Source organism: Notamacropus eugenii, chromosome 7, assembly GCF_028372415.1.
Source record: "Notamacropus eugenii isolate mMacEug1 chromosome 7, mMacEug1.pri_v2, whole genome shotgun sequence".
Taxonomy (NCBI): domain Eukaryota; kingdom Metazoa; phylum Chordata; class Mammalia; order Diprotodontia; family Macropodidae; genus Notamacropus; species Notamacropus eugenii.
This window is the reverse complement of record NC_092878.1, coordinates 167,131,444-167,153,098: the sequence shown is the minus strand read 5'-3', so window position 1 is coordinate 167,153,098 and position 21,655 is coordinate 167,131,444. Positions and strand designations below refer to the sequence as shown.

The 21,655-nt window shown below is 47.0% G+C and overlaps 1 protein-coding gene across 5 annotated transcripts in view; it reads right to left on the bottom strand.

Annotated features, from left to right (window-relative positions):
* PURG (purine rich element binding protein G) overlaps positions 1–21,655 on the bottom strand; it is a 29,739-nt gene that overhangs the window by 7,850 nt on the left and 234 nt on the right. The window contains exons 2-4 of one of the 5 annotated variants that reach the window (XR_011970784.1): positions 19,438–20,304; positions 3,801–3,890; positions 42–3,109 (exon numbers count right to left, since the gene is read on the bottom strand). Coding sequence is in view for 2 of the 5 variants with exons in the window: in XM_072625481.1 (XP_072481582.1) it covers positions 19,258–20,298 (1,041 nt within the window). In the remaining 3 variants the exon portion in view is untranslated. Of the gene's footprint in view, positions 1–41; positions 20,305–21,655 lie in introns of those variants that run through there. The other 4 variants (XR_011970783.1, XM_072625482.1, XR_011970782.1 and 1 more) reach the window with 4 other exon arrangements.

Below are 21,655 nucleotides of genomic sequence, written 5' to 3'. Positions count from 1 at the left end.
CCCACTGGGAGTCAGTCTGATGAAACCCACAGACCTCAGAATCATGTTTTTAAATTAATAAACTAAAATATATGTTTATTAATTACAATTAAAGCGTATCTTTTCCCCACTCGAGTTCACCAACCCCTTGAAGTCTACCCACAGAGATTAAGGTTGTGCTCAAGTCAAGTTTAAGCCTAGACTACTGCCAGAAACAATGGACAGAGGGTCACCACGAACGTGCCCCAAGCTGCAGAGAGCGCTCCGTCAAGTGACCAGCAGAACACTGATTCCCAAGCCCTTTGGAGCACAGTGGGGTCAGGAAATGGGCACTACTGGAAGCTCTGGCACAACCTTCACACAACTGACATGGGGCATCTTTTATTTCATGGGCTGTTTCCTGGAGCTTCTAGTGACTAGCACAGTGCTTGGCACATAGCAGATGCTTCATGAATGTATTATACGTGTATGTGTACAACACACATACACGTATAATACCACCACTCACCCACTTTTTGGCTCTCAAACTCATATATCATCACATATTACTTTAGATACAGCCACTACGGGTTGCCCAGTCATTCCAAGTTGTGCACTAGCAAACTGGAGACCAGCAGCACAGGTCATGCAGTATATCTTTAGCTGCTGGTCTGGTTGGTCCAACCCCATAAAGACTGTCCAGTGACCTTTAAAACAACAGTACTGGTAACATGACTAAGATGGAAAGATGTTCTGCACGATAGGCCATGTATAACCCATAGTAATTTGCCTGCCTTCTCAATTAGCGCGGAGGGAGACAATTTGGAATTCACGATTTAGAAAAAGAATATTAAAAATAGTTTTTACATGTAATTGGGAAAAATAAAATATTAAATAATTAAAAAACCCCAACAGTGATGGGAAGTGATGTACCTCTGAAAACCCCCAGAAACCAGAATAGTTCTAAGCCAGTCCTCCAGTCTGTGCTCTCCAAGCAGGACCTTACCAGGATTTTGGGCTCTGCCTCCTTCCTGGCCACAGAAGTATGCCAGAGCTTGCTCCAATGGATGGGACCTCTATGGCTCTTGGTCACTCTGGAGATCCTGCTTGAGACAGGAAAGGCAGTGGATGAGAAAGGCTACAGTCAACCTTTCCTAACCAGTCTATCCAACCTTCTGCTTTCGGTTGAAGATGTACGTGTGCAAGGAGGCACAATGAGACTGCAGACAAACATACGCAGCTTGCTGTTAACGTCTGAGGAGTATGCAATGGCTGGGTGTCTCTGGGGCTGTTGGCATTAGTGAAAGCGAACCAGCTGAAATGGCACACACAAATAAAGATTATGGAGAGCAAAAACCTGTCAAAGGCAGACTTAAAAACCTTCCACATAGATCAGCCCCTACAACAGATTTGTGATCGTCTCCATGTGGGTGCTCCCTCCAGCCGTCCTGGGTAACCGTTGTCCACTCCCCGCCATGAATCTGCCGCAGGGCTCCACATAACATGCTGGGATCATTCCCTGGGTTTTCATGATGTTGCATGGAGACCCAGAGGCCATGTGGATGTCTATAGTTGCCCCTGGCTCTGAATGTGACACATCCATCCTTTTCTCTGATGACTCATCTCTCTGATGACAGTCTCTATGTCACTTGTTTTGTACAACACCTGGTCTATAATGTGTTGCAGCTTGGAGACACAGCCCATGTGCCTCTCCACAGCCCTCTGAAAGAACTTCAATTTCATTTTTTTGGAAAGGGAAGGATTTTCCATGCCTTATCCAATGTCACTGGAAAAACACTGATGTTTAAAAGATGAGCTTTTGTTTGGGGAAATCGTGGGGTCTTTAAAAGAATGAAGTAATCCACCAAAGGTGATCCTTTCTGCTTTTCTCTTGCTCTTTAACCCTGGGTCTTCTCATTGTCCATTTGCAGTGTCTCTGCCATCCATTCCATAGCATTTCATTGCGTTTTCTGATGTGTGTATTTCGCTCAGACTCTCATGAGTGAGTACACACCTCACTTGGGAGGCTCTGTTGGGTTTCTGGTCTTGGGAAGAGAGGATGTCACAATGAATTAGAAGTGGCTCTTTCATCTTCACTGTGTTGGAAGTCCTTGATGACGATGCTGAACACCAGTAGAGAGCACACACCCCACCCTCATCGAATACTAATAAACAGGCTTCTTTCCAGGATTCTATTAGACATTTTTAAGTACACCCACCATTTTCTTAATGTTGGAAAAAAGGTAACTATAAATGATACTGGTGTGGAGTGTGGCTAGAACACTGTAGACAGAGCAAAACCATTCCCAGGTTTGCAAGGGTCTTTGGTGCCTTTCCTCTTTCTCTCTATATACTTGCATGTGTATGTGCTGTCTCTCTCACAGGGTGGAGCTCCCGAAGTCAGGAGCTGTTTCGTGGCTATCTCTGTTTCCTTAGCACTCAACACAAAGTCATATCCTACTTAGGTTCTAATCGTGCATCCTTGGACGATGCAAGGCCCAAGGACGGTGCATGCCTGACTTTGCTCCACTGACGATACCACCTTGGAGACGAATAGCCTTTCTGATATGGCTCAGTCTTGGTGGCTGTGGACATGAGCCTAAAGCCCCAAATACCTTTGAAAACTGGTCCTGCCTTGAGGGAGGCCAATTCCAGGCTTTTCTCCTGCTAGTGAGCAAACAACCAGTCACTTAACCTTCCTTTGTTTCCTTATCAGCAAAAGGGGGAGGGGCCGGAGTAAGGGATATCATGAGTTCATGAGCTGAGAGTTAGAAAAGACCTAAGATTCCTTCTTGTCCTTTACAGGAAATAAGACCTCTTAATTTTTAAATGACATTTTAATGATCACATTGTTTCATATATCATCAGTATATGCATGACTCGTCCATTTAAAATGACATTTTTGTTCTTATCTCTTTTTTTAAACATAACACTCATTTGACCTAATCTATCCCTAATGAATTAGGAATGGGGAGAAGTCAGAAGGTTCATGAGTCTAAATTTCCCCAGGGCAGGGACGGGCAAATCACGTACCTTTGTGTTGTACAGTGTTCATATAAAAAGGATGTGCTTCATAAAATGCTTTATAAAACGCCTTGAAATGAATTTGGTCTTACCTGGAGGCCAGCTCCATGATGCTCCTAGATGAGGCCTAGGGAGGAGTAAAGTGGCAGGCCAGGATTAGTGAGGGCACCAATAGGCTGGGAACCACAGGGAAGGACAAGGGATGGGGACATGGATGCCTGGGAGCCTGGTTGGGACAACGGAAGAAGCTGGTGGTCTAGCCCAAGATGTGCAGTTCTAATAAGGGTCAAGGAAGTCATGGGGCTGAGCCCAAGACCTGTCTAAGGAAAGATCAGAAGTCAGATCGGGAGATTCTGGAGGCATAATGGGTTATGCAGGGATCTAATTCCCAGCGTGGGGGCACTCAAGGGTTGGAAGCTATGGGTGGGCAGAAAGGCAGACGTGGGGAGAGTGAACCAGTGTAGCCTCCTGTCTAGGCCCAAACAGCCTGGGCCAGCCTGAGCTCCCAGCTGGCTACCTGGCAGTACTGGCCCTAAGTGTGAACTTAGGATGGTGTCCTAGGTAGAGAGCAGGGAACTTCCAGGCTGACCAGACAGCTTCCTGACAGATGGAAAGAAGACAAGTTAGAGAGAGTTTAGAACCTCCAATCAGCTTCCAGGACTAAAGTACAGGAGAGAGAAGCACTAATACGAACTCCACCCAGTTCCCTCAGACACTGTTAGTGCTTTATGGAGAAGACAATGGCTTTTGTTAGCTTACAAAGGGACGTTTCTTTACCTTTCTCAATGATCCTGAGGTTTGCCCTCGGCTTCGCTTACCAGAAAGGTTTTGGAGCCAGGATTTGAACTCAAGTCCTCGGATTCCAAAGCCGCTTGCTATACCACAGAAATAAAATAGGTGAAAAAGCTCTGAAAAACAATGAAAAGTGTATGTAGAGTGTTATTTTAAATTCCACGTTCAGGTGTATGTGTCATTGATTTAGAACTCTAGACTTGCACTGGAGACTTCCTTGGCATAGGAATTCCCAGTGTGGACTCTCCCTTCACCAATGCAGGCTGCTACCTTTTCTGCTGCTTGGTTGCAGAGGGACTTAACCGGTATCTGAGAACTAGGTTCTTTAAATCTTTTGATCAAGACTGTATTTCAATAGCATTGGTTTCCTTTGTCAGCCAATGAACTTTCTGCACTTACAATTCTTGCTTTGAGGGGGAGGTTCAGAGGTTTCACAGAGCCCCCAGTACAGTGCTTAGTACAGGCACATGGGAGTGACTTCATGAATGTATCCTGTTGCCTTGAGAGGCCTTGCTAGAGGGCTTCGGCCCCAAACAGTTAAGAAACCATTCTAAGGGAGCCATCCACATGGCTAAGGTGGAAACGTTCTGCATGAGTGCACTTGGATGATCTATATCAAACTGTTTACCTTCTTGAGGATGGGGGAGGGGAGGGAGGGAGAGGAAGAATTTGGAACTCAAACTTCAAAAAATAGTTAAAAAATTTTGTTTATGTGTAATAGAGAAAAAACAAAACAAAAGAATTGCCTAGAACTGAAACAAGTAAATCACTTGCCTAGGGTCACAGTGCTGGTAAATGTCATGGCCAGCTAGAACCCGCATCTTCCTGCCCCTGAGGCTGTACTCTCTACACTATGTATGCCATACCAGCTGTGGCCAACTTATTGAAAGCAACGTAACCCTTTGTGCATTCAATTACTTAACTGTATTTGTAATTAAGGTTTGAAAGTAGCACTGCCACGTTTCTCTGCATCTGCACTAAGGAAAACGTGTCTCATCCAGCATTAAGGGAGGTCCATCGTTCATCTTGTTCTTTATTGACAGGAATTTCAAACAAAAGCCTTCTTTCCTGCCTGATGGCACACATCGTGGCTATTTCACTGGTAGGGTTTCTACAGGTCCCATGGCTTTGCAAGCTCAGCTCTGGACTGGGTGGCGGCTGGCCTGACATTATTATAGGTGCGCTTGGCAGTGAAAACAAGATTTAAAGACTGTACGCTAAATGTCATCTTTAGCAAAAGGGATCACCATCATCTGCACATCTTTTGGACCATGAAAAATGTGACTGTTTACACATATGATCCCACAGGAGCGGAGAAAGAGAGAACATCGTGCACAGTCCAGGAAAGAATCTTAGTGATAAAATTGGAAACAAGTGGTTTTCTGGTCCAGCCTCAGTGGAGCCCCCTGTTCCTTCCCAGGGCCAAGAAGAGGAGATGTGATCTCTCTCTCACACACATGACAGTCAGCCTACACGACCCCCTTAGGCCTCTGCTTTGGTGCATCCAAAGTTCTCATTTCCTCCTAGTGACCTTCGTGTGACTTGGTGTCCAGGTCCTGCACCACCCTGGCCATCTGCTTCTAGACATCCTTCCTAAGATCCCCCCAGTTCTCCAGGGGGGTACATCTGGCGCACATTGAAACTGCTACCTCCCTTCTTCTGGATACTCTGATCATATCCTCCCATGGGTCTGTATGGCCATCGGCTACATGTGGACTCTACTTAACTCTCCTGGCCTCTCTCCTCAAACGACTGTCCAGCCAAGCCCTCTGCTCTCATCTTTAACTGGTGGATTTTTTTCAAATAAAAAAGTTCCAAACTAATTCTAACGGAGTAGAATAGTGCTTCCACACTCCCCACAGGCCTCATCTAGCATCAAACACTGATTAAGCATGTACACTATAGCAGGGAGAACACTAATTTGGAATTGGAAATAAGAGCTAGCTTCAACACAGACTTGAAGTTTTCCATGTTATCTCACTTGATTTGATTTTTTTTTAAAAGCATTACTTTCAAAATGGAATGCCACAGAAAACTATGATTTCTGAACCAACTACTTTAACTGGGACTTAGAAAGCATGCTATGTATACGACTATAGTTTTAAATCTAGCCCTTACCTGGTCACTGATCTCTTATCTCTATATCCCTTCAAAAGCCAGAGGAAAGACAGGGCTTTTTGGGTTAAAAGTTCTATTTTACTGACAGACATGACTACACTGTAGCTGATAAAGAGAAGCCCTCTTTTGAGGGATCTTAGGATGGTGTAGTTTCTTGAACAAAGGCAGGGTCAAACACAACTTCCTGGAGATGACTTGGGAAGCTGTGGCAGCAAGGGGAAGGGACCTCACAAAGAAACGAAGGTGGGAAGGCGGGAGAGATCCACACATCCATCACTCTTTGGGGAGTTCTCATGCTCTACAACTCCTTCCCAACCAGTGAGCCAGCACTCAAGGACAGGCTTTTACGTGCTTCCTTGTGACGTGGGACATTTCTGTTCAACGATCAACATGATGTTGACTAAAACGCTTGACCCTGATGAGTCTGTTTCTTCACCCGTAAAATGGGAATAAAGGTCTTACTTATTCTGACCTCTTCAAGAGTTGGTGGTACACTTCACAAGCATCACACAAACAGGAGTTACTCCCCCTCTCCCATGCTGTCTCTTTTAGCCAAGAAAGGTCCCACGTAGAAATAGAGAACACAGCAGAGTTTTGGGGAGGAATCACATTTACATCTACATCAAAGCATGGGTAGGGGTGCTGGGGCAGATGTTTCTGCTATGATTAGCACTGAGGAAGCCTTGGGGTGGGGACAGTGGTGGGAGCCGGCAGAAAACATCTGGGGGCAGGAGGGAGGCCCTCCCCTGCAGAGCAAGTGCCTTACAAAGCTCAACAACCCACAGGCTCTGGGATGGGCCACCAACCTCAACGCTTTCCCAGACATATTACCTTAGTGGGAGAATTTCTGTTAAAGGGAATAGTTCTGATTTTTATAATGAAAGTAAATAAAGAGGTAGGATTCCCTTTGTGATAATTTTTGCCATACTCCTTACTTAATAACAAAGGGGCACCTGTGTTGAAGTACTGCAGAAAGGCATCTGCCAACACGAGAAAACCCCTAACTTCTGTATGACCATTGGTATCATGGCTTAATCTGGAGGGCTGGGTGACCTGGGGGTGGGGATGGGGATGGGGACAGGGAAGGCCTGGTGCCCTGAGGATGGGAGTGGTGAGCTTAGGGAAGCTGACTAAACTGGGAGGGAGAGGCCCTGACCTTGATACTGCCTCTGTTGCTTACTGTCCACATGCCTTCGGTCAAGTCATCACTCTGGGCCTCAGTTTCCCTATGTGTAAAGTGAAGGGGTTTGACAACTTCTAAAGGTCTCTTCCAGCTAAGGGCTTTGAATTTACACTTTTCTTTTGCAACCAAAGGAAAATAAATTTGAAAAGCAAATCAAGAAAGATCATCAAAAGGAAAAATACCAGAAGATCTATCTACCTCTTCAAAAAAGAAAAATAAGATTTGCGATATCTTTGAAAACCAGAAAGAATTTTCAAGCATTTGTAGCCCATGGAGCAGCCCTATAGTTTCCCGTATCTGAGGGGGTCCTAGTGAGGAATTATCTCCACCTCTGGAGGACAGCTCAAGCTCTCTGAGAAACTTGTCTCAGGTACTGAGGAGTGACTTGTGACCTGTCCAGGGTCTCACCATCTCTGACTGATACACCACGTTGCTGCCTCTCATTACTGAGATTGTTTTAAAGAAATTCACTAATATTTTTCTAAAAAGATTCATGGAATATGACCCCTGACCTCTCTATTCAATGCTTTCAGTCTAAAGAGGAATCATCACTAATACTTTGAAACACTGGAAGGAGGATGGTTAATGCCTCACCACATTGGAGTCCCATAGGCAGCCTTTAGACAGGGCAGGGCCACAGGGCCTGTATTTAATAATGGTGGCTCCACTTTACTGCTTCTGTGGAGAATCTGGGGTTGAGGTTGAGTAAGGTGGCCAGGTCTTTTCTAACATGAAACACTAGGGGGATAGTTCTGAAGATTTTGCCTTAGATTAGGGGGCATTTTGTTTGATGACACTTGGGAAATGCATTTCTCTGTTGTGACTTGATGAGCCTTTCATAAACTTGAAAGTACACTTTCCACAGAGCCTTCTAACGTTCAGTCTGATTCAAGAAGGAACTGTGGAAGAGTTTAGCAAAACTCTTTAGTTTAGGACTAGTAAATCCTAGAGACATCTGTGTCAGAATCACAACTCCTTCCGCTGCAGAAAAGTTGTATTAAGCGCAATTGCTTTGTAGTCATAAATTCACATTTAGGTGGAGGAATATATCTATAGAACATGAATGGATTGGATTCTTTCAGACTGGATGGTAGGAAATATAAACTGAGAGAGAAGCTATGACGGATGGGGCTGAAAAAGATGAAATTCTAAGAAAAAGGGAACTGAGAAAAACTGATCAAAACAACAGGTTTGGGCATGAAGTCACCAAAAGAGAAGACACTCTCAGATTTGTTCCAAGATTTTGGGACTACAGGAGAATGGTATTCTGGAGGTGCTGGTTGGGAACAACCAGTGTCCAGGAGACAGCTGGTCTAAGCATCTAATGTGCCAGGCAGAATGCTAAGTGCCTAGAATGAGGGACAAAAGCTGGAACAAAGAATTGGAATTACGTGTTAACTCTGGGTGAGTGGCATCCTTTGCCTTGCCAAGTTTTTATGCGTATGTACTAATGTGTACACCAGGTATATGGAGAAATGAATAAGCATTTATTAATAACCTATTTTGTGTGAACCACTGCGCTGGGCAGATCTCTTTACTCTAAACAGTCAGCCAGAGCTGCACAGTGCCCCTGCCAAATGCAACAAGGAAGAAAGAAAGGTATACAACACAGAGGCCCAACACTATTGCTAAGTGTTTGGTACCCTCAGGTAGCCAAGCCTTCTGCCTGTGGGAGTCTCAAGCCTAGGCCTCCGGGTCCCTGGGCTTCTCTGGGAGGTAGAGCACGGTCCCAGATGGAAGAAGACTTGGCTGAACTGGTGTAATATGCTTCGACTCTTCACAGGCTCTGAGCAAAAGGTACGATCTGCTAACAGGAGCTCTGTATAATGTGAGAGGAGGCTATGGGGAGAAAGAATATGGGGAAGGGGCCTGCAGCACTGTAAAGTTGGCCCAGACAAATGCAGGCTTGTTCAGGCAGGCCCACAGGTCACCCCTGGTGCATGCTCTGGCACAGAGAGGCTCTACCAGCCTCTGGGGGCACATGGCCTACATAAGTCTGCAGAAATGGCCCACATGGGTTCTGTCCTACTGGGGCAGTTACTTCATTTTACCATTTGGTTCCCCAATCCGACAAGGTCCAACATTTAGGTCCTTGCAAATAGAAGACTTTCAGGGTTTTCATCTGAATCTCTTTGCTTAAATTAGATGTTTCTACTTTGTAGTCATGTGACTATCACTGGAAAAAAAAGAGAAAGGAGAAAAGAATCACCCATTGAGGTGATACACCCATGGAAGGGGCCCAAAGGTCCATCGAGGCCTGCCCCCTAACTGTACTACAAAGGAAACTGAGGCTGAGGCAGTAGGCACTGGGCAGTGAGGAACCTGCAGACAGGAATGGAAGCCAGGGCCTCTGAGGCCAACTCAAGGGCTCGCTCCAGCAGGCCAGGCTTCCTGCTAGGGAGACAAGTTCTCTTACAAGCATCACAGAACTGCGGCACTGGAAAGGCTTCTGGGACGCCCTCCGAAGGCTCGGCTGGACTGCGGAAGGCCCTTTTGTTGCTCCCAACAAGATGGCTGAGTCGTGTCACTTGGAATCCTTTGAAGGCACAAGGTTTCCATCTTGCCTCTTTCTTTTTTGGATGCTGATCAATCAAACAGTTGGCCAGGTGGGGTTTCACTTTACCATGGCAAAGTCCAACCTTTAAACGAATGGATGCCCATCATGAAACAGGGCATGTGTTTCTGCACACAATAGCTAAACAAAGCAAGTCCTAATGAATTAGAGGCTAACACCACCTATAAATGCCCGCACTCAGGCTGCAACAGTGATGGGAAGATTCTTTAGTGTGAGAATGGCTGCTCCCCGAGCAACCCAAAAACATTGTCGCTTGGTGCCTTGGAGTAGGGAGGGTGATGTAAGTACTAAGCAGTCATCCTCAGCCTGGGAGCGTTCATAAACACACTCCAATGTCACATTTTCATGGATGGATGGATTTCTTCATTTGGTTGGCTCTGACCCACCAGCAATACATACACATACTTAGAGACTGTCAACAAGGAGCACTGAGATACTGGAATAGAATTTTTAACGGTCAGATCCCAAGAACATGCTGACACTATGTTTCTGAAATAAAAATGTTAAGAAAACAAATACAGACTTTTCATAAGACAGCAAAATTTCTATGGAATCCACACCATGCCTCTGTAGAAAACTCTTAGGAGTGAGCCAGACTCAGCTTTGTAATCCCTGACTGGCCCTTCTAGAGTGGTGACCTCTTGAGACGTCAAGAATCAAAGTATGACATGAAGATTCATTTTCTGAGTTCTCGGTGAGAATGATTATGGCCACACGGTGTCCTCTCAGGGTGGCAAAGCGCTTTCTATCTATTGTCTCATTGGAGCCCCATTCATTCTAACTCTTCCCACTCTCTGAACAGAAAAGCTATTAAAATGCTTTCTGTGATGAAGACTTGGATCTGAATATAAAAGGTTACGTCGTAAAAGAAATGCAGGAGGAGAAGAGACAGACCATTTTACAGCTATGGATGCCCTATAGATGGCAAGGGGAAGAATCCTTACCCAAGAAAGGGGTGGGCAGCTAGAGGAGCTCACAAGAGGCAGAGTAGAAATGTGGGGACAAAATTAAAAGGACTTTTCTTGAGCGTTTCACATCTGAAGTCGTTCCCAAGAGCTTGAAAGTGAAGCCTTGTCAACCAGCTTTAAAGCCGTTCATTTGAATGTCTTAAAAGGAAAGAATGGAAGGGATCAAATGGAGGAAAACAGTTTTCTGGGCACTCTGGGAACATCACTGAGATGGTCACGGCTGGCAGGCAGAGAGGGTTTCTCCAACATGGACGGACAGCCCTCTGTAAGATGCAGCAATGTTTTTACTGCGGTTGCTTCCATGAGCCAGAGCAGAATGAAGAAGAGATCCCATAGCCCAGGGGAAATTTCTGCCAATGTTACAAACCAGGCCTGCTTCGTGTGCTAAAGATGGTCGGCCTGGTCTCTAAGAATACGGGGAAAGGGAAGGAGTCAAATGGACGATGAAACCGAGAAGGGAGGTCATCAGTTCAACGGGGGGACTCACCTCCAAATAACAGTGTGATGCAGGGAGAGGATGGGGAGAAATACAATGAAATACAAAAGCTCTCAACTATCCAGGTGGCCTGCCCTCCTCTGGACCCTCTCCACATGAATACTCTGTACAAATTACTGCCCCCAGATGTGTGTGAGTGTGACCTAGGCAGAGGGCAGCCAGACAATCACATCCCTAATCCTGCACGTTCTGCCTCTCAGTGCTGTTCAATAACTCCATCGTTAGTGGCAGCCACAACCAAGAAGCAACAAGGAAAAAGCTTCCAATTTATGCTACTATCCCACCCAACAGAGGTCATGCACTTTCTTCCGGCCAATCCCTCTGATAAGTTTTCATCCTAAATACCATGGCATGATCTTCACATCTGTGTCTTTCCAAAGAAATATGAAAAACTGGAGCAAAGCTTGACTAGCACTGAAGTAAGAAACAAAACACTGCCCGAGAGAAACTCCTAATGAAGCCAACCCTCAGGTGTGGTGGATACCACTGACTGACACCCACAGAGACCAACGCTCGTCCTCAGCCAACAGCAACCACTTTTTCTGAGGAAATAGTATCCACAAGAAAGAAGAGAAAAATATCTCCCAGAGATGTCACTGCTAGAGACCCTTCCAGAATGAGAAAGAAAGCACTCCCAGAAAGTTGACATCGGCCTAGATTGAAGCAACATTTTTTCCCCTGAAAGTGAATTTTTCTTTTTTAAAAACATTCCTTCAACAATGGAGAAGTACATATACAGAAATGGAGAGTGAGAAGGGTCGCTGGTGGCCATCAAGACCAACCTGTACACAAAAGGAATCACCGTCATGTACTGACAAGTGGCTTAAAGACCTCTGAGGATGAGGATGAGAAGCTCACTGCCTCCGGAGGTAGCTGCTCCCCATTCTGGACAGCTCTCAGGGTTAGGTCTGTCTTGATATTCAGCCTTGACTTTCCCTCATTGCTCGTCGTTCTGCTCTGCCCTCGCACACATGACAGCCCTACAGATACCTGAATACAGTGCTCACGTCCTCCTTGCCTTGTCTCTTTCCGTGCTAAACACATCCAGTTTCTTCAGCTCATTTTCACTTGATGCAGACTCAGACCCTTGCTTACTATTCCAGTTCCCCTCCTCTGGACACACCTCAGCTTTCCAATTCTGCAGTGCCCAGAAGTAAGTGGTTCAGGTGAGGCCTGAGCAGGGCACAGGATAGAAGGCCTGTCAACACCTCTTATGTCTGCCTGGGCACAGCCCACCGCAGACTGATTCTGAGCTGGCAGTTCCTCCAGAACCTTTTCAGAACAATGTCCCCAGTTTCATATATGGAATTGGTCTGTGCACCCAAGTAGAAGACTTGATATTCATCCCTGATAAATTGTGTTTTACTAGATTCAGTCCAATGGTCTTTTCTATTGGAATCACTTTAGATCTTGACTCATCTACCTTATCCCCAAACACATGGCTTACGTCACTTGGGACCATCCTACTTCCTATGATTCCATCAAGAATGATGACCTTAGAGTAGTCATGGGGCCACTGAGTCACAAAGTCCTCAGAACAGACTTTGTTTTATACTCATGGGTTCCAGAGCTTGGAGACACCTTCATATCACCTAGTTCAACTCTCAGGTTTTACGGATAAGGAAACTCAGTCTTCAACAAGGCCATTTTCTGATGTTCAGTCAAACAGATACTAAGTTGGGAGGGCCAGGATCTGATTCATGGCCTAAATCTCAAAAACCAGCATACTGATGACTATCCCACAGCTGCCTTGCCTTCTGCCAGGCATGCATTTCACAAAAGGGGAAATCTTGCTCCTGACTACAGAAGCATGTTATTTTAACATCTTAAAAAAGCGCACTTATTTCCTTCCTTTAAATTACAAAGAACTTAGCTGGTTTTTGTGAAACTGCGATGTCATTTCATTCTCTACAATTCAGGCACTATCCTCTCCCCATGGGCACTGTGGCTGAGATGTCTTCCTCAAGCCTCAGTTCTGCCCTTGCTATCTGCAGTTACAAGCGGCTGTGCTCTTTGGAAGCTGAAAAGAGGCTGTTGAGAGTTGGATGATCTCAGACATGTCATTCCCTTCCAACTTAGAGCACTGCCTTCTGGCGACCAGAATCTGTGCAGGCCCAAGACTACACATTAGAAAACCATTAAAAAAAAAAAAGGAAACAAAACAAATTCTGGGCCCTTCGTCGATATTCAGCTAATTATCTGCTAGGCCCAAGTGGAGACTGTTAACTCTTTGTATCTGCTGAACACTGGAAGTGAGCACGGTCTACAGGGAACAGGCTGATTTTGGAACCAGGAGGGGATTTGGGTTTAGGTTCTGTTTCTGATTCTCACTTCCTTGGTGACCTGCTGCTTGGTCCCTTACCTTCCTATAGCCTGGTTCCTCATCTGTAAAGTGGAGATAGTAATACTTCCAGCACAACACGTATCATGGAGTTTTTGTGAGCAAAGTGCTTTGTACACCTTAAAGTACCACGCAAATAAGCTAGGTATTAAAGAAATGATTAAAAAACAGCGATGTCTCAAGGCTTCATCAGTCAGGAAGACTCATCTTCAAAAGCTCAAATCTGGCCTCAGACACTTACTAGCTGTGTGACCCTGGGCAAGTCATTTCACCCTGTCTGCCTCAATTTCCTCATCTGTAAAATCAGCTGGAAAAGGAAAAGAAAATCCTAAATGGGGTCATAGAGAGTTGTACGCAACTGAAATATCTGAACAACAAAGAGGCTTCATGTTGATAAATCCAAAGTTTCCAGCAGTCATCTCAGTTTGCTTTTACAGAAAGTAACAGTTGATGTTTGCAGCTAAATATGGTGGCGCCTTCTGCTAAAGATGAAAGACAATGATGATTTAGTAGTTTCCATCATGAAAATGGCGAGCCTCTTCCAAGATGTTAAGCCTTCAGGACAGGACTAATTACACAGAGAGACCTGGAGGAGGCCTGGGCTAAGTTCTCTAGGATTTGGCCACTGTCTGAGTGATGCTGTTCAGGGGTGACAATAAAGCATGGTGAACGGGGAGTTGGAGCGGAACTGACCAGGCTCTTCAAGCACTTTTCAAAGGAGGAACACACAGGTCCCTGGAATTTATTTACACACATCCTTTTTCTGAGTCCTTTTATATCTGTGTTTTTCTTCTGAAAACTTCTTAGGGAATCTGTAAAGTCAATGCCACTTATGTGCAAAAGTGCAGTTTAAATAGGGTCGACATCTTAGCTACATTTCAACCATACTATTGATAAAAAAACAAACTGGAAATGTTACTGAAGACAGTGCATCTAGAACGGACATGACTAAAACGAGTTAGATGGCAACAAGGTCCCGTCAACGGAGAATGTAGAATTCTGTATTTTGTAGTCTGATCAAAGACAGATGCTGGGGATGGGCCACGTATTCGAGCCCCCTCCAATATAATAAGGTTGGGGCGAGGGGGCGTGCTCTAGTGCTGAAGGACCAGACAAGCACCCAGCCAGCGCCCCCACTACGCATGACAGTCCTCCCTCCCTCCCAAGCCCTGTCATCCTCTCCTTGACATTTTTCTAAGATCCAGACACTGGGCTGCATTCTGTGTCCCTTCAGGCCTTGTTTCCTCCTTTGCATATTCAAGTAACAAATAAATACACTTCGAAAAAGGGTGCAATTATTTTGTTCTGGCAGTGACAAAAGAAGAGCAGAATTTTCTGAGTTGTGTTGAATTATACAGATATGAAGCCCAGTCAAAAACTCTCTGGTTTATTTTGGATCTGGAAATGATTTTATCCTGCCAAATACTCACAGTTTTTTTGGCATATAAAGACAGACTTGGAACAGTATGGGGAGCTACAGCAAACCCTCATTTATAAAGGTAGGAAAAGGGTTTAAAACTGTATTTCCTATGAAAGATATGTAGAGATTAAGTTTAAAAAAACTCACTAAAAACTGTTTTTAGAAAACCACCAAGTTCCTTTTCCAAATTCCAAAAGGAGTCCTATCCCCCCCCCCACATTACAAATGAACTACGAAAGAATTTTAAAGAGATGGCAAATAATATATGCGTGACCTTTAGTGATATAAAGCTGTTTTTGAAAACTAAGCATCTCTAAGAGGTTTTTCCCTCATCTTTAAATTGTGCAGCTCAGCTAAATTGATTGTTTCACTGAAAAATTTGCAAAACTACAATATAAACCCATAGAAATATAGTGTAAAATAGTATGCCTGTTCATAAACATGTACTTATATACACACACGTATAACAAAGCGAGGCAGGTCGTGCCCCTCTGAGCAAGAGCCAGGAAGAGCTACCGTTTCTTTCTTGGAAGCATCCACAGCTCGGAAGTGACACTCGTCCCTTTCTTCAGCCCTACATCTCACACAGAAATCAGAAGGGGCCACTCCCCAGCACTGAGATTTGAAACAAGATCCAACCTGGGCCAGTTTGGAAACGGTCCGGAATGATTTCGGCCATCTCAGCCGTGCTTTCGCGCTTCCTGATCTGCCGTCCGTTGGCTTCACTGACAAACCTTAAAATCCTAATTCAGTGCAGCATTCCTTTCTGGCAGCACTCCCCTCCAGTTACAATCAACAAGAACATGTCAGAGATTTTGCCTTTTCACCAGAAGGGGAAGAAGGACGACCTGACTCTGAATGACCATCAACGCCAGGACGACTTAGAGAATTCCACCAAAATTCATTTGGGGGAATTCTTCACGAGCAAGGTTAGGATACTAAATCAAGTAAGAATCTGGTTTTTATTGGCTCTGAGCCTTTGTGAATACAGGTATTAGGCCTACTTTAAATTCATTCTAAATAGCTTTGAGATTTGTTTGTAATTTTCTTTTTTTTTCTGCCCTTCTCTAGGACACCAGTTCACTGGGCTCAAGTGACTACAATAGCACTAAGAAAACGTCTACATGCAAAAGAACACTCGACACAGACACCGGACTAGACAGTTCTACCGCAGCACATTCCGTCCATCAGGCAGCAGCAATGTACATGTTATATACAAAAGGTAAAGTGCATCATCGTTATTAAATCGCTAAACCAGTGAACGGGCAGACGTTTCTGCCCGGACCGCACAGGCCTAAAACAGAAGTGGGGCTTGAGGGAGACATTCTCTCAAAGAACCAATTATTTCAAGAGGTTCCACCTGCTTGTGTCCAGCCTGTCCTAGCTTGGGTCTCGTTTTTGGCCACATTCTTTAGTGCAAACATGCTTGTGTTTTACTCAAGTTTAAGGGACATGGACATTACTGGGGTTTAAACAATGAAAACGCTTTGCAAACGCAGCTGACGTTGAGGCCCCCACCTTCCCGTGGCAACACTCCTGCTGCTGTTGCTGCCGCCAGCGCAGGTGGGGAGGAACCATTTTCAAATCTAACCCTATAAGCTCATGCTCTTACATTTGGACTTTTTGTCCTAGGATTCCAATGTGCAAATATCAAGCGCTTTCAGACTGCACAGAGAACAAGTGGTTTAGGTTTTGAAAAAGAGGAAATGCAGCAGGTTCCAAACAGAAATGAGCCCTTGGAAACCCAGGCACCTTTAGAACCGAGCATCTTCAAGGCAGGGCTTCTCCTTTTGTACAACTGCATGTCAAAAGGGTAGATGACAACAAATAAAATGTGTATTACATACGCCAATGTAATAGCTCATTTTAGGAGACACCTGGCAGTAGGTAGGTGCCTTGCCATTGGAATTCTGGGTTGGATTTTATCAGCCTATGGCTAATGACTTCCTGGGTATCTTTCTTATAAAAACACCATTTCTCTTCATTTTCCAAAGAAATACAAATAACAGGAAAAAGAAATAAAGGGATTAAATAGCTACACATGTTGTTTAGTTTACAGACTATTCAATAGGCTGGCTATAACCAGACCATGACAGTTGAAACTCATCAGTCCAACTGAAAGCTTTCAGATGACTTTTTTCCCCTGTATAGGATGTATCCATGTTGGAATGTTGTTTGCTTAACTAATCCATTATATAATTATCCTAAAGAAAAACCTGGTGCAAAATGATGCCAGCATGAACACTGAATAGAGGCATTTGCATTGGCACACAGATACTTCCTCTGTCTCAGACTAATGAAAACCAAGAAAGGAAGCCCTGACTATCGAACGATGCCACACGCTTTAAACTGGAACACTGAGAGACAACGTTAGGTCGGACCGCCCGCCAGGCTGGGTCAGCCTGGGCCTCCCGCTGGTGAGGGCTGGAATCTGACAAGGCAGTCATCCCAGCTGCCTGGGGCCTTGCGTAGCCAGGGCTCCAAGGGTATGGCACTGGACTTTAAGCAAAGCCATGGAATCTTTCTACTCACATTTGCGGCTTCTTGAAAATGGCCTCGCTCCTTGTGGTGTCTTGACAGCCACCATGCGCATCAGGAGCTCGAGGTGCTACTGCTACCTTCAAAGAGATCCCAGCGGTCCAGTGACCATGCACTGAACTCGAGAAGGTCCCTTTGCAAAAGACCATATTTGTCCCCAGTTCCATCGCCCTAAAGCTTGGTCAGGTCACGGAAAGGAGCTGCTGCCCTCTCGATTCTCCTGCTTCCATCAGAACCGTGATACTTTCTGATCACACTTACTGAGGTGCATTCTGGGGCAACTTTAGTGCAAAAATTTTTTTGTTAAAATATTTTAGAGTTTTAAAAACCATGCATACTAAAGGCCATGTCCTGTTTTCATTCCCAGCAACCAACTCTCATGGAGATCAGGGAGAGTCAGTTCTGGGGACTGAAATCAGGGTTTGGCTTTTAGACAGACAGCGTGGGAGCATAGTAAAGCCAAGATGGAGGGCCACCATTTCATTCACAAAAAAATGCCGTAGGAAAGATGAAATTTCATTCCATTAAAAGAAAGCTGGCGGAAGCGCACATTACCATGTGCTCACTTGCTGGAAAAACCAAAGTGATGAAAAATTTCTGGAGCTTTCTTGAAATTAATATTAAAAGTAGATAAAAGGGTAGATCTTCTGTAAAGAAAACCTTTTAAAGGGCTACAAAAAGCACCTTGTTTTTTGCTTTGAAATGTGCCTACAACCAAGCTTTAAATAACATTCTCCCACTGTGGCACACAGTCTGGGGAAATCCTTTTTGTGGACATAGCCAGCCTGTACGTGACACATCTCTACTGGAGGTGTTGAGACAGCCTCAACAGCTGAATCACAAAGGTGCAACTGAAGCTCGTAATCACGGATGGATTTCTGCATCTATCTGCTAAGTGGTTTGCCCAAGCTTTACCTGCTCTTTCCAAGGAGAAGCCTAAAAGCGATACTTTCACTGGCCACCCTGAAACCATCAGCTAGCTAACATCTGGGAAGAAAAGTCTTAACCCCACCTCCTTTCCCCCCATCAGCAGAAAACGCTCCATACTGATGTTCCGACCACAAAACCGCAAGGTGGATTCTCCCCTTCCCCCCAACAGGGATATAAAAATAGTTTTCAAAATTTGAAAAACCATCAAAAATATCCCTCTCATTGTGTGCAGTCCCCAGAGAAGGGCATCCAGTTTCCACCAGCTTGGGCCCACACTTTCCCCTCCCCCCATGGCTTTGTGGTGGTGCGTGTCAAGGGCAGGGTGAACCCAAAATGACACAATCACAGAACACCCTGGCACTTGAACTCATCCAACGATAGTACGCCAACAAGCTTCCTAAAGAGTTGGACGGTTCCCCAGATTTCTCTCCTTGTGTGGTATGAACATTTCAGACTCGGGAGCCAATGAAACATTGTGAGATCTACGTTCGCTTGTGAGCATCGATGCAGACTATGCAGAGTCCAGTTTTGTGGTGGTGGCAAATTCCCTACAATTCATCCTAGCAGCTTTTTCCTAAACTCTTTCGGGAAACCTGTCAGGCAGAAAGCCCAGCCTTCCACAGCAGGTTCAGGTGTCTTCTTGGGACTGGGTAATAGTGCAACCAACGTAAGCCTTGCCACTAATCTAAAGGTCAGAATGCCACCACTGCGCTGACCTGCCTGTGTCAAGAGTCTTGAGTGCTTGCAACTGCCAAGGACGCAGCGTTGGGAAGGCTGGAATTCCCTTAAGACCTCCCTGGGAGGCTTCTACGTAGTGTAACTAGGACAGTGGAGGGACGGAAGATGGAAGGGGCAAGGCAGGAAGGCTTCTCCAGTCAGACAGATGGAGGACAGATGGGTAGCTCCCTGGTCCTCTAGTCAAGGCCTTCTCGCTCTTCGCCACTATCCCTTCTGACATCTGTTCTCTGTTCTTTATGGCTGCTGCAAATTCTCCTCATCTCCTCTTCATACTTGATAAAGTTCTCCCCAAACCGTGTCCATGCTTTGTACGGGACAGTAACGGTGTTACGGTAAGGGGGTCTCACCTCACTTACCTTCAGGAAAACGCCGTAGCGGTTGGAGCCCACATCGAAGTAGAACCTCTTGTTGTCCACCCTGAAGGATGTGCCCTCCGGGAGTTCGAGGGGCTCTTCTTCTGCTCCCCTCTGCGGTTCCTCTAGGTCACCGTCCCCATAGTCTTCGATGAGCTGGACCAAGGCATCCCTGAACTCGATCATTCCCTGGGCTGGAAGGACGATTGTTTGTTCTTGGCCCAAAGTGTGTCCAAAGTAACCCATCCCTCCAGGGCCGCGGGTCAGGGTCTGCCGAATCCTGAGGAAGCGGCCCCTCTGGTTTTCCTTCAGGTCCAGATAGTACTTTCGATTGTCTCTTTCAATGTAGTCGGTCTTGAGGACACTGTGAGGGGGCTCCTCCGAGGCCACCGAGGCTGGGGGGGACGGGCCGGAGGACTGCGGCCGTCTGCGGGCATCATGGTCTCGGTCGTGGCTGTGCTCCAGCCGGCGAGTTTTCAGGCCCAGGTGGGCGTAGTGCTCGATGAAGTCCCCCAGGCACTCCTTGAGCTCCGCTGCCACTGAAAGCGAGAGGGTCAGTTTGCTCTTGCGGACGTTGTCCTGCCGACCTCTCCCTATCCAGACCTCTGCGATCTTCAGGAACCTGCCACGGGGACTCTGCTTGACATCGAGGTAGAACCTCTTCTTCTGGATGTCCACCCGCTTCGAGGCCAGCTCCTGGATCTCCACAGTGGCCCCAGCTTGGCAGGCGGGAGTGCCGGCGGGTGGGGAGTAGTGTGGGCATGGGGACTGCTGGGCCTGGGCGTAAAGGCTGCTTCTGCTCACCCCAGAGCCCCCTCCCGCATTCCTGCCTCCTCCTCCAGCTCCTCTCCCAGCTCTTTCCATCTTTAGCTGCAAGAGGCAGAGAAGGGAGAAAAAAGCAAAGGCTTGGGATGAGACAATGCTTCTCCAGTCTTCCTCCTCCTCAGTCCTTCCCGGGTGCTCCTGGGCCTAGCATGCCCTCTACACTGCTCCCACCCTGGGGCAAACCCTCAGCATCTTCCACCTGGACTGGCACAACAGCTGCCGGGGAGGGGTTGGGGGTCTGATCCCAGCACCCTTTTCCCTACTCAATCACTTCCTGTGGCTCCCTATGGCCTCCAGGAGCCAAGAGGAAACGTCCCTTCCGCCTGAGTGCCCACAGACCCCACAGATCTCCAGCCACCGCCTCCATGCCTTGCAGTGGCCACCCCCCAAGCCTCCTTCTCCAGGGGGCTCGCCTGCACACCCCTCTGTCTCCTGTGGGCACACTCCTGTGGACGCACTCCCGTGGCTCCCTATGGCCTCCAGGAGCCAAGAGGAAACGTCCCTTCCGCCTGAGTGCCCACAGACCCCAAGATCTCCAGCCACCGCCTCCATGCCCTGCAGTGGCCACCCCCCAAGCCTCCTTCTCCAGGGGGCTCACCTGGACACCCCTCTGTCTCCTGTGGGTGCACTCCCGTGGGCGCACTCCACTCCCGTGGGCACACTCCTGTGGGCACCCTCCCGTGGGCGCACTCCCACGGGCACACCGGGAGCTCCTGGGGCCTGGCAGGGGCTGCACTCTTTTCTCTATCCCTGGCACTTGGCACAGTGACCCCGCACCTATGGCCGGGCCTGTGGTCAGGAGGCCTCCAGTTCGAAATCAGCCCCCGCATTCGGTGAGGATGGGCCTTAGGGAAATCACCCCACGGCCCTCCGTGCCTCAGTCTCCCCATATGTAAAATGGGAGGAGCTCTCACGAATGAGCGCTGCCTGGCTGGACCGCCTCCTAGGGTCAGCCCTGACCCTGACCCTTTCCCTCATTGGCCTGCCCCTCCGCGAAAGCCCCGCCCTCTCCTCTCACTGGCTGCATCCATCCATCCATGCAGATCAGCTCCACGATTCTCATCCTTGGCCCCTCCCCATCACGCCCCACCCTTTCCCCTTAGTGGTCATCTCCCCCTAGAACAGCCCCGCCCCTTGCCCTTATTGGCTACACCCTTTCCCTCACTGGCCCTTCCCCCATTGGCCACACCGACCCGCCTGGTCCCAGTCTTCCCTTTTCCAGTCCTCCGGTCCCCTCACTGGCCACACCCCAAGCTAGCCCCTCCCTCTGCCTCATTGGTCCTACCATCACAGCCCCGCCCCCAAATGACCACACCCATCCGTCGGGCCCCTCCCACTCCCCTCCCAGTCCCGCGGCCCCGCCCCTTCTCCGGCGGCTCCTATTCCCCCTCCCCCC